At 40.4% G+C, this 15,631-nt stretch overlaps 1 protein-coding gene across 2 annotated transcripts in view; it reads left to right on the top strand.

Moving 5' to 3' along the window:
• Nucleotides 1-15,631, top strand: part of NSMCE2 (NSE2 (MMS21) homolog, SMC5-SMC6 complex SUMO ligase) — a 127,918-nt gene that overhangs the window by 54,833 nt on the left and 57,454 nt on the right. For both annotated transcript variants that reach the window (XM_082755031.1, XM_082755032.1), the window contains one exon: nt 4,161-4,314. In XM_082755031.1, coding sequence (XP_082611157.1) covers nt 4,161-4,314 — 154 coding nt within the window. The remainder of the gene's footprint in view (nt 1-4,160; nt 4,315-15,631) is intronic.

Below are 15,631 nucleotides of genomic sequence, written 5' to 3' on the forward strand. Positions count from 1 at the left end.
ACTGTGTATAGTTTGGTACTGCAAGCTGGTCCAACCTAACTGGTTTTGGGATTGATCTGGAACAGAACAGCTTATTTCCTTTTTTATTGTGCTAATCAATGAAATAAAAGCTCCCCAGACTGGCACTTAGGATTCCCAGAGTTTACAGATTTCTTAGGTTTATGCAAGTTAGCATTGCAAAAAGCTTAATTTTGGGGGGCACAGTCTGTTTATGCATATACCATACACATCGTACCGGTGAAAGAACCTGCAAAAGGTTATTAGGGATATGTACTGATAGAAGTCAAAGACCTGACGTGAACTGGCTTCCTTCATAAGCATTGCCCATCAAACACACTAACCTCTGTCTATCTATCAGCTGTGATCATGCCATGAACAAATGTATCATTTGATAGGTATACCACAGCTACGTTTCTCTAAACACTACTTTTTGGTGTGTGTTTCTAAATTTGTTTTCCTATCAGCGCTGCTAGTAGATCACGTGTACCATTAATAATCATAACATACGACATGCCTGTTCTCATGGCTGAGCTTCCATGTAAATGCCTGTGTGGTTCTTTGCTGCTATGGGACTGTCACAGCAGATGCTTTTGCTTTTTCTATTGCTGTAAACAAGCTGTTGTGACTGATACTTCTTTTTACCATATGTCCCGAACACTCCCAGTTCATAGTTATATGTCATTTCCAGGATGCTTGGTAGGGTGTGTATGCCTCCGCCCCATTTCAAAATCAATGTTACTCTCAATGGATTGACTAACGACTGCAAGGTGTTGCTTAGCATGCTGGTTTTGGCTGACAGTGCTACTAAATGAACAGTCGTTTGCTTAACATGTCTTTCATGGTTCCCATGTGAAGTAATTTTTCCTGACAAATTGAACATGCTGGTGGCTTCAGGTTTGGTGGCGAGCGTTTATCTCACTGACTCCTGAGATCAAAAAGAAGTACGACCCCAACTTGTTACCTGGAATATTGATAATTTTGCCCCATCCCTTAGCTCTGCCCTATGTTTATATTGCCCTCCTTCATGTTGTTTTGCTGATCTCATCACTACATCCATCATGAATCTGTAGAGCAGGAGTGGGTGGTGAGTACTAAAGAAAACTGTGAGGTACCTGCAAGTGTGTCGTGCTGATGCAGTGCGTAAGATGTTGCAATGCTGTCCCACTGTGAGGAACTAGGATGGATGTCAAGTTTTCTTTCTTTTCTTGTCATGTGTGTTGTTGAGTTAGACCATTCTTCACCCTATTCATGGCATAGGATGTACAGCACCAAAGAGAAATTGCCTATGCACAGCAAATGTATTTACTTGTTATTACAGTGGGTGGACATGCCTTATTATTCACCTGTGACATGTTGACCTTCCAGAAGGTCTACCTGGCATTTTAGTAATTGCATATGTGACAATACAATATTGAGTGTGGTCAGGGATGGTGTCCCTGTTAATCATTTTAATGAAAGCAATCATCTGGAGGTGAACAGAAACTGAATTTAATCTTGTAAACACGTGAAATAAGTTAAACTACAGGAGGGAGCATTCTTTGACCATCTGTCTCATCTGACACTATAGATTTCTACATTAAGTGGTTGTCTGAGTCTGCGTCACGTACACTACATTGCTGGACTATCCCCACAGCTTCATGCATTGCTATTGGGAAAATAGCTGCTGTGAACGACTTTTTTCCTTGATAAATGGTGGAATTGTTCACATTGCCATTAGAAAATAACGTATAGCTTGTACTTGGTTAGGTATCTGTCAAAAAGTGCATGTAGATATGCAGCTAAGGGGGGCTCCTGAGGTTAGTATGGATGTCTACACACAGCTTCTTGTAGCTCTACTGGTGCCAGGCCAAAACTTATTTGTATGGCTATAATGTGGCTTCTCAAACATCTGTCCTTTTTCTAAGTGTAAGTTATGGTTCCTGCTTTTGTTCTGCTCATGTGCAAAATCCTTTATCTGGGAGCTGGAGCTGAGGGAGTGGTGTTTGAGCCAACAGTGGCTGTGCCCTTCTCTGCACCTGCCACTCAGCCGGGATTACTGGAGACACTAAATTGGAGAATTTCTGCATTCACATCTTTTGTGAGTCTGGAAATAGATAAAAAGAGCCTGATGTAACCACATCGATGTGTGACATTAGTACCTGCGGAGAGGCAAAGATTATTGACGTTATCTTTGTGGCAAACGGATGTCTGTAATGAATGTCCAAGGCATTCCTTTCACTCTTTGTGTGAATATCAGCAACTTGAAGCACTCGGGGTTTTTTTAGGATGCACAACTGGATCTTGGGTATGTTATCAGGCCATGGTGCTCAGTCTTGATGAGGGCACCTCTTAGTGACTGGGCATTATTTGGGCTGTGCCTGTGAGTGTGGTCCTGTGTCAGGCTGTAAAAACAGCTCGACAAAGTTGTCCCAGAAAGGAGTATGTCTGCACTATATATTGTCCAAGACAAATTGCGATTTTATCATGTGTTGGATTTATAATATATTTAAAATGTATTTTGGTGTAGTAACTGCTTTCCCGTGCTTGCGCACAGCTGATGACCAAGTTTCTCCTCCAGCTTAGTGCAGATCAACGTTGGTATTCACTGTGATGGGGTCTCTTTTACAGCAGTTTGCAATGATGCTGAGACAGATCAATCTTTCGTGTGCGTATGATTGACCCATTGCCCCAGGCACAGGATGTCTGTTTTTCTTTGCTCCCTTTGCCAAATTCCTGAGGATGAGGACTGTAAGCGACTGCCTGGTGTTATGCAGCGGTCTAAGCAACCTGCTGTTGGTCTTTAATAGTGTGCTCCCCTGGTACAATGTCTGTCCCATTCGCAGTTGGATGTTGTAGCAGGTGATCTTTCATCTCCAGGTGCCTTTGAAAACTGCATGCTATCACCTGGCTGTGCATGTTGGTTTTTTCTTATTTTTTTTTTCTTGCCATAACTTGCACCTGCCTAAAGTAAATGTGCCAAACTGGCTTTGCTCTTGGAAGAAAACATAGTTCTATGGAACCGTCGTTACACAAACGTTTACTAATTCTGTAGGATTTCCAACTTCTCTATGAATGCTGGAACCTATAATTGATATACTGAAGTTGACCATTTTTTCCTCAGGAGGCTCTTTGCTGTCCATGTGCTCAGGGGCAGAATTTAACGTGTGCGGCTGGGGAGGAGCAGCTCGGCAGAAATGGTGCTTACCTCCTTCTCTCTTGTTTTTCCTGATAGGCTAGAGTAGAAATAATCTTTGTCTGGTTCAGAAAGTGTTTAGGATTAAGGATTTGAGCGATGCTGCTTTCTGTCAGGGTTTGTACTGATGCAGGTCATCACTGCACGGCACCACCCCTAGCCCAGCACTGGTAGCAGCTAGCTCTTAGGAAGACCTGCCAAAGGCGCAGTGCCCTAAAATTTAATGTTGGCTTGAGAAACAGAAGGGAACATTCTAATTATAGCTTTTTTGGGGGGTTCCCAAAGTCCTTTTTGCATCCTTGGAATAGCTTCGTATTGCCTATGTGGTGACCTCCATATTATTTCCAGGCGTTTATTCTTCACATCATTCCAGAGGCAATACTGCAAGCAGGGGCTTTTAGGGAAATGGTGTGCCTGTATGGCACAATGCTTGTTGTTTACACGACACAAAGAAATTGAGGCGGTTCCCTTGTATGTTAGCTATCTGTATGGCGTATACTGATGTTATTACACCAATCATGCATAGAGATTATAAGATTCTGCAAACCTTATTGAAAAATGATGAGGGGGAGGTTTTTAACACTTAAAAATGTTATTTCTATTTTTCAGTCATCTTTACTCTTTGGAACAGAGTCGTATTCTTTGGTTCCATTCATGATCACTCATGCTGGTTGTTGTTGACCTTTACCACTCACGGAAGTAAATGTGACCCCAGACATTTAGTTTTCCTTATTGTTAATGTAAGATATACCACATATACAGCAATTACATGAGTTAAATGACAATGGAGGTTAATCTCTACGTTTTATAGTTACTTCTCTTGAAATAAATAATTACCAGTTTATGGTTTCAGAGCAGAATGCCTAACTGGAGTCAAAAAAAAAAAAAAGTAGGATTATGCTCATGAATTTTTGTTGGACATCTATTGCTTTGTATTGCAATATGTTTCATAGTGAATAACAGCATTCTCTTTTTTTGTTCCTTACAGATAAAACAAGAGAAACCAGAAAATATACCAGATTTAAAAAACTTAGTAAAAGAAAAATTCACTGCACTGGAGAGCAAGAACAGTGACTCAGATTTGGAAAAGAATGAAAAATACATATACTTTAAGGATCAACTTAAAGAGATGAGAAAACAATGTAAGTTTTTTTTTTTTTTTTAATGATTCTTTGAACATTAAATGATAGCATGTAGTAAATATCCTAAAATATAGAACTGCCAAACACAGTTTGTACTCAAACTGCTCAGTTTATGGCCCAAACTGAGGTCTGTTTCAAAACATATTTAAACTGATATTTGTGGAGCAAAAAGCCAGCGTAGTTACTTAGGTAGTTTTATTTAGACTCTCTCAGTTCCTGTCCTGCTTGGATACGAGTACCATGGAAATCTTGCTTCACATCTCTTTTTGTAAGGTGGGCTTTTTCATCTGAAGACAGGGTTTTTTCCTTAATTGATAGGATCTGCTAAAAGGATTAGGTAAGCTGTTTTCATTTGTCACTTAAACAAATTGCTCCTGTTTCACAACTTCGGATGTGTTGCAACTCTAAGAAGACCTTTGCTTTAATCGTAGAACTATATTGTCGGAAAATGCTTACTCTGTGTGTTCTCAGGTTTACAGCTTCTATGCACGCACCATCTAATGCTGCAACATATTAAGATCTGTTTTTCTTATTTTGTGCACATTTATCAAGTGGTAAAATTTTAAGTTACTTGTGCCTGAAATGCAAGAAAAGTTGGAGAGTTAACAGTTTTAGTATTTATGCAACACAACAAAGTAGTATATTTTTATTGCCCTGCACAAATTGCAGCTATTAAAAATCACTCTGATTACTGTTGGGAAAGAAAGTTCATGGGCTCTAACACTATTTGTGCTGTTCTTCCCCAATCATGATTATGTTTGAAATCATATAATTCTGCTTGCTATCCCTTGACCCCTGTACCTATTCCCTCCTAGCCCACATTTTGATTTCAACATAAACTGGTATCTCAGGAACTTCAGGAGTCATAGATTAATGATTTATACCATTGGAAACTGGTATTCTGGATTCTCTCCTGTAGCTCTCCTAAGTTCTGTTTTTTTGGAGGCCAATCCAAAACCCGCTGAAACTAGCGGAAAGAATTTTCCTGCTGACTTCACTGGACTTTGGATTACTTCCCCATAGAGATTTATGAAGTGTGAGGACATGCTTGACAAGGTGAATTTTAGATCTGATATCTCAAGACTCGCTAGGACTAGAGCTTGAGGGCTTAATACGTTTGTTTCCCATCTTTATGGTTTTTAACATTTTGGATTTGAGTATTAGCAGTGATCTCTGAGGTTAATAGAGCTCTTGGCACCACTCTAAGGATGAACACAGCAAGTTGCAGACCACAAAAAAGTGTAATTTTCACTCCCTACATAACCATAAAATTATTACTGCCCCACCATTATGTTGTAATTCCTAATTTCCAGGTGTTTGTAACTGGGAAGATAAAATCTTGATAACTGACTTTGGATTTACTTTCCACCCTGTAATTGCCTGAGGAGGGGGTGTATGCCCTAGTAATATATTCAGTTCAAGCTATGTGACTGAGTTCTAACTGGCAGGCCTGTTGAAAAATCCCCAAATTAAATAATCCCCAAATCGAAAATCCCCCAAATAAATAAGTATTCTTTTTTTTTTTTTTTTTAAAAAAAAAAAAGGAGTACAAGGACATCATTATCCTACAACTGCCTGAAATCCAGATCTGTCTTAGTAGCAACTTGGACTTTTGTTTTGGTTGGGCGCAGGGGTCAGACTGTGGCTGACAAGATAGAAAATGTTGGATGAACTGATGCGATCAGCATGCAGACTATTTATCAGCCGAGTCAGCTTAGGTTTAGTAGGATTCACAATGTTTTTGATAACATAAATCCATCACGTTGGTTCCTATTGCAGCATTTAATGAAATTTGAAAGGTTGAATGGAAAATCGTTGGTTAGTTTTCACAGGCAGTCTCGGATGTGATACAATGTTCTCGTATTCAAAATAACGAGGTTGTGTTCAAATAAGCAATCTCATTCAGCATCCCCTTTTTTGAAATGGCAAACTAAATGCCACCTCAGGTCTGCAGATAGAAGTGAGACGAAAATTCAGAGGTGAATTTCTCAAAGCAAGAATTCTGCTGCCTTAGACGTGTATCAGTGCAGCCTCTTCTGCCTCAGTAATTTGTTGATCCACCATAAAGTCACTTTCGTGCTTCATTTTCCTCTCCAAAATCCTCTTTTACCAGGAAGGCTACCAGAAATTCTTGAGTAATAATGTGTGACTGAAGATCAGTGAAGTCTGTTTATATTCACATACATAAATTTGCTTCCATGTGATGTAGTGGCCTGGAACCAGTAAGGCTGCCCAATTTCTCTATTTTATGTAGTAATATGATCTTCTTGCCATTACCCTCATCCTCTCTCCCTCCTTTTATGAGTTTTCCCTGCTCATGTCTAGCCTTTAATCAGGCTGTAAACTCTAAACACGGAATTGAGTATTCACAAGCTTAAACATTACAGATACGTTCTCGTAGGATCAGGACCTCTGATCTTCACATCTTTGTGAGAGGCTCAACTGACTCGTGAACTCCAACGAGTACAAAAAACATTTTCTCATTGCTGGGCTCTATGTAAAAAAGCAGTATGTGGAGATGTGTAGTACAGCACTGAGAGTATTATGTAAAATATCACATATACCAAGTAGAAGGCAGTGTTACTATACATAAAGTGGGCTCAGAGTATCGCATGTGTATTCTCTAGCTTCTCCTTTATGAGTTGTGCCTTCCTAAGCATGGGTCCTTCAATACATATCCATAATATAGCTTATTATAGCGTGTCTGCAAATTCTGCTACAGACTTTAAAACTGCTTTTGGGGGGTTAAGTATATCAACAGCTTCATTAACAGCTAACCCGTTTGATACCTTCTTTTCAACTATTAGTGTTGCCAGGTTTGGGCACAACTCTGTGCATAACCCCTGGCCTGTTTAAAGCAGTGCAGAGACATATACAGTGTGGTCCAATTTTTAGCTCTTTCCTGGGATTTGGTTTTATTGCCAACTCAGATGAAATATCAGAACTGCAACCAAGATTTCTCAGAGGAGTTTCATGGTATTCTCCTTTGTCCCAGCCTTTTCCACCTCAAAGGGGCAGAAGGGGTAGATGTAAAAATGATTTGCCTTGCATGATGAATTGCCATTAATCATTGCATATATTTTATGCAGGGTTTAACATTTGTATTCTGGAATAGCTGAACAAGGACACATTATGTCCTCATGTTATCTTGTTACTTGGGAATCAACTAGGATTTGAAGGAGAAAAACATTCTTGACACAAGGAATTCAGGTTCAATACAGAGCATGAAACAGTTAAATATAACCTTGCTTTCACAGAAAATGAAGAGAGCTAATACATTTTCCATCTTCTTGAGATTCTTGATGTTTACTGCCACAGCAAATGCGAGGGAAGGGGAGCTGCATGGCTCTTACCTGCCACCTGAGAGGTGATGTGCTGCAGAGGGCAGCTCTGATACTCAGGGAGGAGAAAGGCACCCTGTCACCTTCACGTTGTCCTCTTTAGGCAGTTCTGCAGGGAGGAGACCTTCTTGGCTTTGAACTTTAAGCAGCAGCAGATGATACAGTGCCTTAGAGCAGTTTCTGTTCTGCTCATCTTTCAGACAGTTTGCAGGCGTTTTCCCTCAATCTCTGAGCTACTTTAGCTGGAATTTGTGCAGAATGATGCAAAATCCCCACCTCTGATGGTATGTGTCAAAACACTGTCAGACAGGTTTTATGTGAACAGCAAGTGATTTTTGTGAAGTCTGTTTCCAGAACTATCTTACGTACCTAAATGCCCACTTCTTATTTTTAATGGGAAGCAGTTTCATTCTTCTACTTGAAGCTGATTAGATTGTAAACAATAAAACAGAAGTGTTGATTTTTTAAAATTATTATTTTTTTTTAACATTTCATGTAGCCTGAAATGACTGCATTATCTTTTCCAAATAATTGAGCTCTTGCAGCATATTCAGTAAATCTGGTTGTGCTAGAGAATTCAAAATGATCGTATGTGTGGTTTTGACGGAAATTTTTCTCTAACCTTGCCCCTAAATGACTGATGCACTCCTTACACGTAAGGGTCCTAGATCTGTGAAGTGCTTAGTGATCTACTTTTGATTAAGCAAAAAGCTTAAGCAAATTGCTTAAGCTAAATTGCATGAGTAGGTCCTTTGAAATGGGTGAAATTGCTGGCATGTTTCACTTCCTTGTTGGATTGTAACCACAGAACAGAACCTTGCAGGACCGAGCCCACAGGAGCTAAGTCATGATTACTGTAGGAATTGTAACTTTGCATTTTGTATCTTCTGTAAATTTAAAATCCCCCTTTCTGTTTAATGTAGTATTACCGAGTCGTTTTATTTCATGCCAGTGTATATATATCAAAGGCATCTTCTGGCACAGAGTATGAGAATTTTGCCTTCACAAAATGAAAGTAAATGCAGCCTTTAATCTGTATGTATCAGCTTAAGTTTCTGATACCCTGTGAAAAGAACTAATCAGAAGGTATAATCTTTACTCCTGTGACCCCAGTTACCACTGTTGTATTTGCTGAAGGTTCTTTGGTTTCACATTCAGTGCACAAAGTGGGACAGGTTTCATAGCCCTTTTATAACTTGCCCTGCTGATAACTTGCACTTTGGAGTCCTTGATAACCACGTTCTGTGTGAATGCCCAACAGATGTACACTGAAGCAGTAGTCACTTCATAGAAAGTGTTAAGATTTGAGTGAATGACAATATCGCTGGCTATGCCAAACAGTTCAAGGAGTGAATTTGGAAAGTGTAAGAATGATTTTATTTATTTATTTTTTAATAGGGAACAAATCATTTTGAGATGCAGTATTCGTTTTGGCAACCATTTGGTCATAGGAAAATAATTTAGTCTGGAAGGTCTACAGTGGGGTTGTAGTGCTCTTCACTGAAGAAATAAAATCTCAAAGATTTTGAAAGGAAAATGTATGTATCAGATTTAACATTTCGCTGGGACAGGCTCATAGTTGTTACCAATCAGCAAATATATTCAAAGGAACAAACTTTAATACTTAATGTTCAAGTAGGACATCATTATGCACTGTTCATACATATATTTTAAAACCATGAATTGGCTGAAAGAAAGTGATGTACGCAGTGATACTTTAGATGCCGTTTGGGATAGAAGAAAACAACAGTGTGAAAGGAATTCTCTTTAAATTCCTAAAGCAGTCTGTCTAGAGATTTCAGGAAAGACTAAAGTCTTTGGTTTGGTTTTATTAGGATAAAAAAAAACAAGCTGCAACATGACACTGTATAGCATAATCCTTGACAATTTTAATCCAATTAATCCTCTCAACATTGTACCGAGGTAGACAAGTTAATTTTATTCCTCACCATGTAACAGACATGCAACTTGAGTAAATAGTTACCTGTGTAAATAAATAAGTAAATAGAAACTTGAGAAAAACATATTTGGGCAAAGTCACATCTTCATCTGTGTGCTTAGCTTTTCATCTTTATACTTGCACGTGTTGGCAGAAGATCAGCTAAAAAATAAGGTTAATTTATTCTTCTTTGTATTGTAAATAAAAAACACTCATTTAAGATCCCTTTACCAACTAATTACGGTAAAACAACGTCAGCACAAAAGTTGAAGATTCTAACTGAAAGTGGGATTGGTGTTATGACAGTTCAGGGGTGTGTGTGGGATATGCACTTTTCATTTATGTAGAGTTCCTTATAGGCAGCCCTGTAACTAGAAAAGAAATGAATGCTGATCTAAGACTTAGGAGGGTAGCTTGCAGTTTAGGATACTCGAGTTTAGTTCTTTGCTTTGTTACAGTCTTTTTGTGTTAGCTCAGGTCATTTAGGTTCAGAGCAGCAAAGCTTTCACTGGGAGTTAGGTCTAAAATCTCTGCGGGTCTGAACGTTACACCTGTGCCTGAAATTTGGTAAGTATATATTGAGTTTGTGGACAGTGCAGGAGAGGGTAATGAGCGTGGACTGGCTCGTGCCCATGCTGCTCAGGGCTGCTGCCCCGCGGAGCAAAGTAGCCACGTCCACTCTGCGCTGCAAAGCATTCAATTGGCCTGCTTCTCATGTGGCTCTCCTGTGGCACTAAATCATCGTCATTATTTTTTCAGATTTTTCAGTTCAAAGAGCTGGAAGCAATAACATAACTGTGCTCTAGCCTGCCAGAGAAATGTTTTCATGGCGTGATGCTGAGGAAGCAAATTGCGGACCCCGAAGAGTGACATGAAGATGTTTAGAGGCATTTGTGTGAATGAGACCTGACTTCTGGGTAGGGCTAATGGGCTGCCCTGATTAGAGAGAGAAAAACTTGGCATGGTTTTGTCCTTTTGGGACTATTCTGTCTGGATCTTTTCTGGGAGGAACTAGCTGGCTTGTTCAGAAGTGAGACAGCATGTTTGTAGTTGTGAAGGATTAGGAGATCAGGGCCTGGGAATGAAATTCAATGAGTTAGAGTGATGATAATTATGTCTGACATATAAACCCTCTGGTTCACAGAGTTATTGGAAAGAGAAACAAGCTAGAGAAACAAGAAGCTCAAATGCTACAACAGTGCAGTTACAGAGCACCTAAGATGAATATCCAAACTGCAAAATTACTATCAGAGCTTGTATTCTTGCCAGTTTGCAAGGAAGGAGCAATTCTAGAGTAAATGATGCCGTTGGAGTTCCTCTCATGCAATCTGGGGCAATTTTTCCAGGTCAAAAATTAACACATTGATAGGACAGCAGGCAAGAGCTTCCTATAGCAATAATTCTGTGAGTGGATTCACGGAGAATATCCGTTGCCAATGGATCTGGTGCAGGTTTCTTTGATGAAAAGATTGCCTCTGCAGTGTGATTTATCAAAGTACTTTCTGCAGAAGTTTATTGCTTTGGCGTTGACAGGTCTGAAGTGGAATTGGTAGTTAAAATGAAAGAGGAATCAACCCACCTCCTCAAACAGTCCTGCTCCGGGGTGTGGGAAACATGGGTTTTGGTCTCAGTGATTTAAAATCAAATCTGAACTGACTCTGGGTCTACTCTGTGATTGACTGGTAGGCTCTGGAGTCAGATTCTCCCTTTCTGTGTTCACTGTGTGTTTAACTATATGTAGAAGTGGAAACAACTGCAGAAGAAAATCCAGTGTCAAGACATGGATCCTTTAGCCCTATGGCAAATGCACTCAGCTGAGAGGTATCTAAATCAGAAGGAGCATCAGATGAAGGTCTGTCTAGTTATAAATAACTGCCCTTCCAATCAGTGCATATTTAAGGGTGAACTCTTTTTATCTCTATGTCTCTCATCTGATCTATACATGTATATTTATAAGATCTACATTTCACTCCATTGCACAAGCCTTTGCAAGGTATAATTCTTGCTTTCCTACCAGCCCAGCTTTCAGGGCTTTCAGCTCAGCACTGAGTATATAAAGTCTAGGAAGGAAATGGAGTGTTGCATAGAAATATTTATTATTATTATTATACACTTAGGGATAATTCTTTGTTTGGGTAATTTACTGTCATGGGATAATTCTCTTTTAAGCGAGCACATTGATGGCTACTAGTGTGGCATTTTTACTGAACATAGGTCAGGAAGGGCGTTTCTGGATGCTGATTCTGTTCCCTTGTTGTTGCAGTCAATCACAGCATCTAACAAAATGCCATACATTAACTTTTTCCCCTCTACTTATATGGGAAAAGTGATGGAGAACCTTAGAACCTTGTTCACATGGTGAGGAATGTTCAGGGAAAGTAAATCTTTGGTTAAATTTGTGCTCATTTGTTCTTGAGCTGGCACTGCACCCTAGCTTATGTAGATCTTCTCCCTCACTGGTGTGTAGTTTAATTCAGTCAGTTCCTGTATTTCTTGGCTGTATGGCAATCCTTTTGTTGCAACACTGAAACTTAAAAAAGCGTATGTCTTGTGACCATAAATGAAATAATCAGAAATGTTTTATACATTTCAGATGAGTAAGAGGTATAGAAATAGATGTCAAAGTTTGCCCACAGAATTCAGAAAACTTTAATAGAAGCATTATACCTTATGGAAAATCTGTTTTCTGGTAATAAAACATGAGCAATTTCACTTCTTTCGTGGTGTAAAGATCTTGTAAAAATCTGAGCAGTGAAAATGCAAGGACTGTGTCTGCCATCTCACTATAATTTTTCTTGCTTTATGTTTTTTGTATGTCATTCAGACAAATTTCAAAGGTAGAGAACAGAGGAATTCCATTCTTGTGCCATGAGTTTACAGCTTAAACTTCAAGTGTGATTACAGCAAATAAAGTGAAGAACTGCCCAAGGAGAAGGAGGCAATGAAAAAAGATGGGGAGAGAACATCTTGGTCTTAGGATTTTTCAGCTGAGACGTTCTCTTTTGGAGGTTAGGGTATTGATGAAGAAGCAGAAAAGTAAGGCTCAATAGAGATTTAAACTTAAGGAACTTTGTTTTATTTACTCATTTATTCTGCTTATTAAGTATTTGTCATACTCCAGGAGAGATAGTAGTTTCTTTTACCCTTCCTATGAGTTAATTTCAGCAATTTACATGTGTGACTTTGTGCCACCAGTATGCATAGAGATCAAAAGAAATTCTAGTATAAGTAGAATTCACCCAAGTAAAACATTTGGATTGAGTGCCAGCACAAAAAGCGTTTGACAAAGTACAGGGAAGTAGATCTGAGATAATGCTGACTAAATAATAATCCATCACTGCATATCGCACTGCATGGTAACTTCAGAGTACTCTAGTTCAGAGAAAGGAAAACATTTGGTGCTTTTATGGTTCCTGAAACTATTTGCTGTGTATCTCTTTGGTGTGCCCTTCAGAAGAGCTGCAGGTTGAGCTAGATCTTTGTTTGCTAAGCATCAGTGCAGCTTCTGAAGTCAACGGAATTTCCCTGAAAGATACAATAACATGCAAGCTAATAATGTGCAGGAAGATGAATAAACATCCTCTAATTTTTTAATCAGTGGTTCATGTGTATTGGCTGCTTCCCATAGTTTTTGATAATCTCGTTTCATTTCCCTCCTGAGAGCCTTAGGCACCAATAACCTTGCAGAAAAGCATAATTTCTTTCCATCTTAAATTTTACGCCGTGAAATTTACTGGAGATCTTCTTCACACTGCCCTGAGCTTGTTAAATAAATTGACCTGAAGAGAGCTAGAGAAATGCTGAAGGATTGCAAAATCCATCTTTAAGGTTTGTGGACCTCGGGCTGGATGCCAGAGCCCGGAGCTAAGTGCCTTGGCTCCCCCCAGGAGGGTTAGGGTACGTCTACGTGAATGACTTTGTTTAGTGAGGGATCTATTCTGTCAGCAGAATGTCAATCACAGGATTGCGTAAGATGGCTAAAAGCATGCCAAGTATAAAGTAACACAAAAGAAGAGAATTAAGAGCTTTAGCTGTAAGACTGAGCACACGTTTTATGTGGATGGAGGGGAAGCAGACCATGGCTCTAATCTGTGGTTTGGGGAATTGCAGGCGCTCAAACAATTACTGATGTCTGGGAGCTGAAGTGGTAATTGTGTGTATGGTCTCTTGGGGTAACCTGTGATATGCAGCCTTTCAGTCACCATTAGCATGAAATTGAAGTCAAACATCTTTGGTAGCATTTACACTTACTCTAAAACGGGCTAGGAGTGTTCAGATGCTGTCACAACTGAGGGAGGAGTGGTTTAAGCTGTCACCTTTCCGCTGTTACCAGCTCTCATCTGAGACACACCACCCGACTTGACAAGCGTGGATGGGTTTATCACATCGTAGCATCTCGAGTATGGATGCAGGTTTGTTGTGTTACCGGACCTGCCGTGAGCGATTGCAGGATTAAAGGCAAAGTTACTCAACAGGTGTGCCGGCAGCCACCAAAAATACCTCACGAGGGAGAGAAGTCACCCAGCAACTGCAAGTGGAGCAATGGTGGGAGTGCTTGTTTGGTAGGAGAGCGCCGTGTCTGCAGCACGTGCCCAGCGATGCAAACAAATCCACACATACGACAAGTCACCCACGGGCTGTTAAATGTGAAGATGGCGCTTTTGGTTCCTTTGGATCCTCCAAATGCCTCTGCCCAGATTGCTGGTGGTGAGGCAAGGATACCAAGAAACATCGCTGTAGGCTTCCCCGGCCTCGTGCCTTCTGTAGGGATTTGCTATTATTCATCAGCAGACTCCGACGGCTGGGTGGGACGGGCCTGAAGTCTGACATCATGGACTTGCTCATGTGCTTGTAAGCAACCCCTTGGCTTTCGGCTAGTCTGCAGAGGGCACTCTTCAGCCCTTTGGCTGAAGCAAAGCTTGCCCAGTGTGCGGCAGGAGTGTGAGGGGGCAGGCAAGACCACAAGCAAGAGGGTGCGTGACTGTGCACTCCGGTGGTTAACACGGAACAAGGAGGTGGGTTCTCTGCATCTCCATTGCCGCTTTCTCTTCTGCCACTTGGATGGAGCTGCACCTCATTTCGAGAGCCAAAAAGACAAAGCCCTGCTCCTCCTTACTGCGGATGGGGCAGCTCTGGGCAAGGCAGAGCTTCAGATTCCCAGAGAACCTGGGAGGGACTTACCAGATTTAGATGCCTTCGGGGTTAGGAAGCCACTGAACGGGATTTTTCATCATTTTGGACTTCATTGTCTGTAGTTTGCTTCAGTTCTTTGGATTTGGCCCAGACTTTAGTATTTTCTCGCACTCCCTATCTGAAAGTTTATGGGTCAGCTCAAGACTTGATGAAATCAAAAGAAGCCTTTCCAGGAAGGCTTTCCAGGTTCGTAAGGATCTATCTATAAACTTCCAGTATAAACTAAGTAGCTAGTTTACAATCAGATAGGAACACAGGAAAAATAAAGCCCTGCGTATCGCAGCACGGAAGACTATGCAGAAAAGCAGAAGAGAGACTTCTTTGAGGGGAAAAATGTAAAAGCTGCCTGATTGCTTTATCAGCCTCTGCAGTAAAAATAGTAATTACTGCAATTTAAGACTAATGAATAAATCACTGTATTAAAATGTGAACAAAAAAGTTTAACAAGTAATCATATGTAATCGTTTGGCACCTCTGTTATTAGTGTGGGCAAAGAAAGGTATTCACCTAACCTTTGCTGTAGCATCCATTGTGTTTTTTCCCCTCCTACAAGAAGGATAAGATGGTCTACATGGTCTGCATGTCTTCACCTAAGGAAACACCACTGTGCAGACAGCTCCACTGAAACTGTGTGGCTTTTGTCACATCTGTGACACGGCTGTGTCACGGACAGATATTTTCCAGCTCCGTCGTGTGCTCTTTACCACTTCCCTCATTTTACCCAACTGCTCCCCAGCTTGAATCAGCATCCTTCCTGGTTTTTCTGCAGCTGCTTTCCCTTTTCGCATGACGCCACAAAGGCTCCCGACCTTCCTCCCTGCAGTGCTCCTCTTCGCCTTGCCTC

The sequence above is a fragment of the Aythya marila genome (genome assembly GCF_965140915.1).
Source record: "Aythya marila genome assembly, chromosome: 2".
NCBI lineage: Eukaryota > Metazoa > Chordata > Aves > Anseriformes > Anatidae > Aythya > Aythya marila.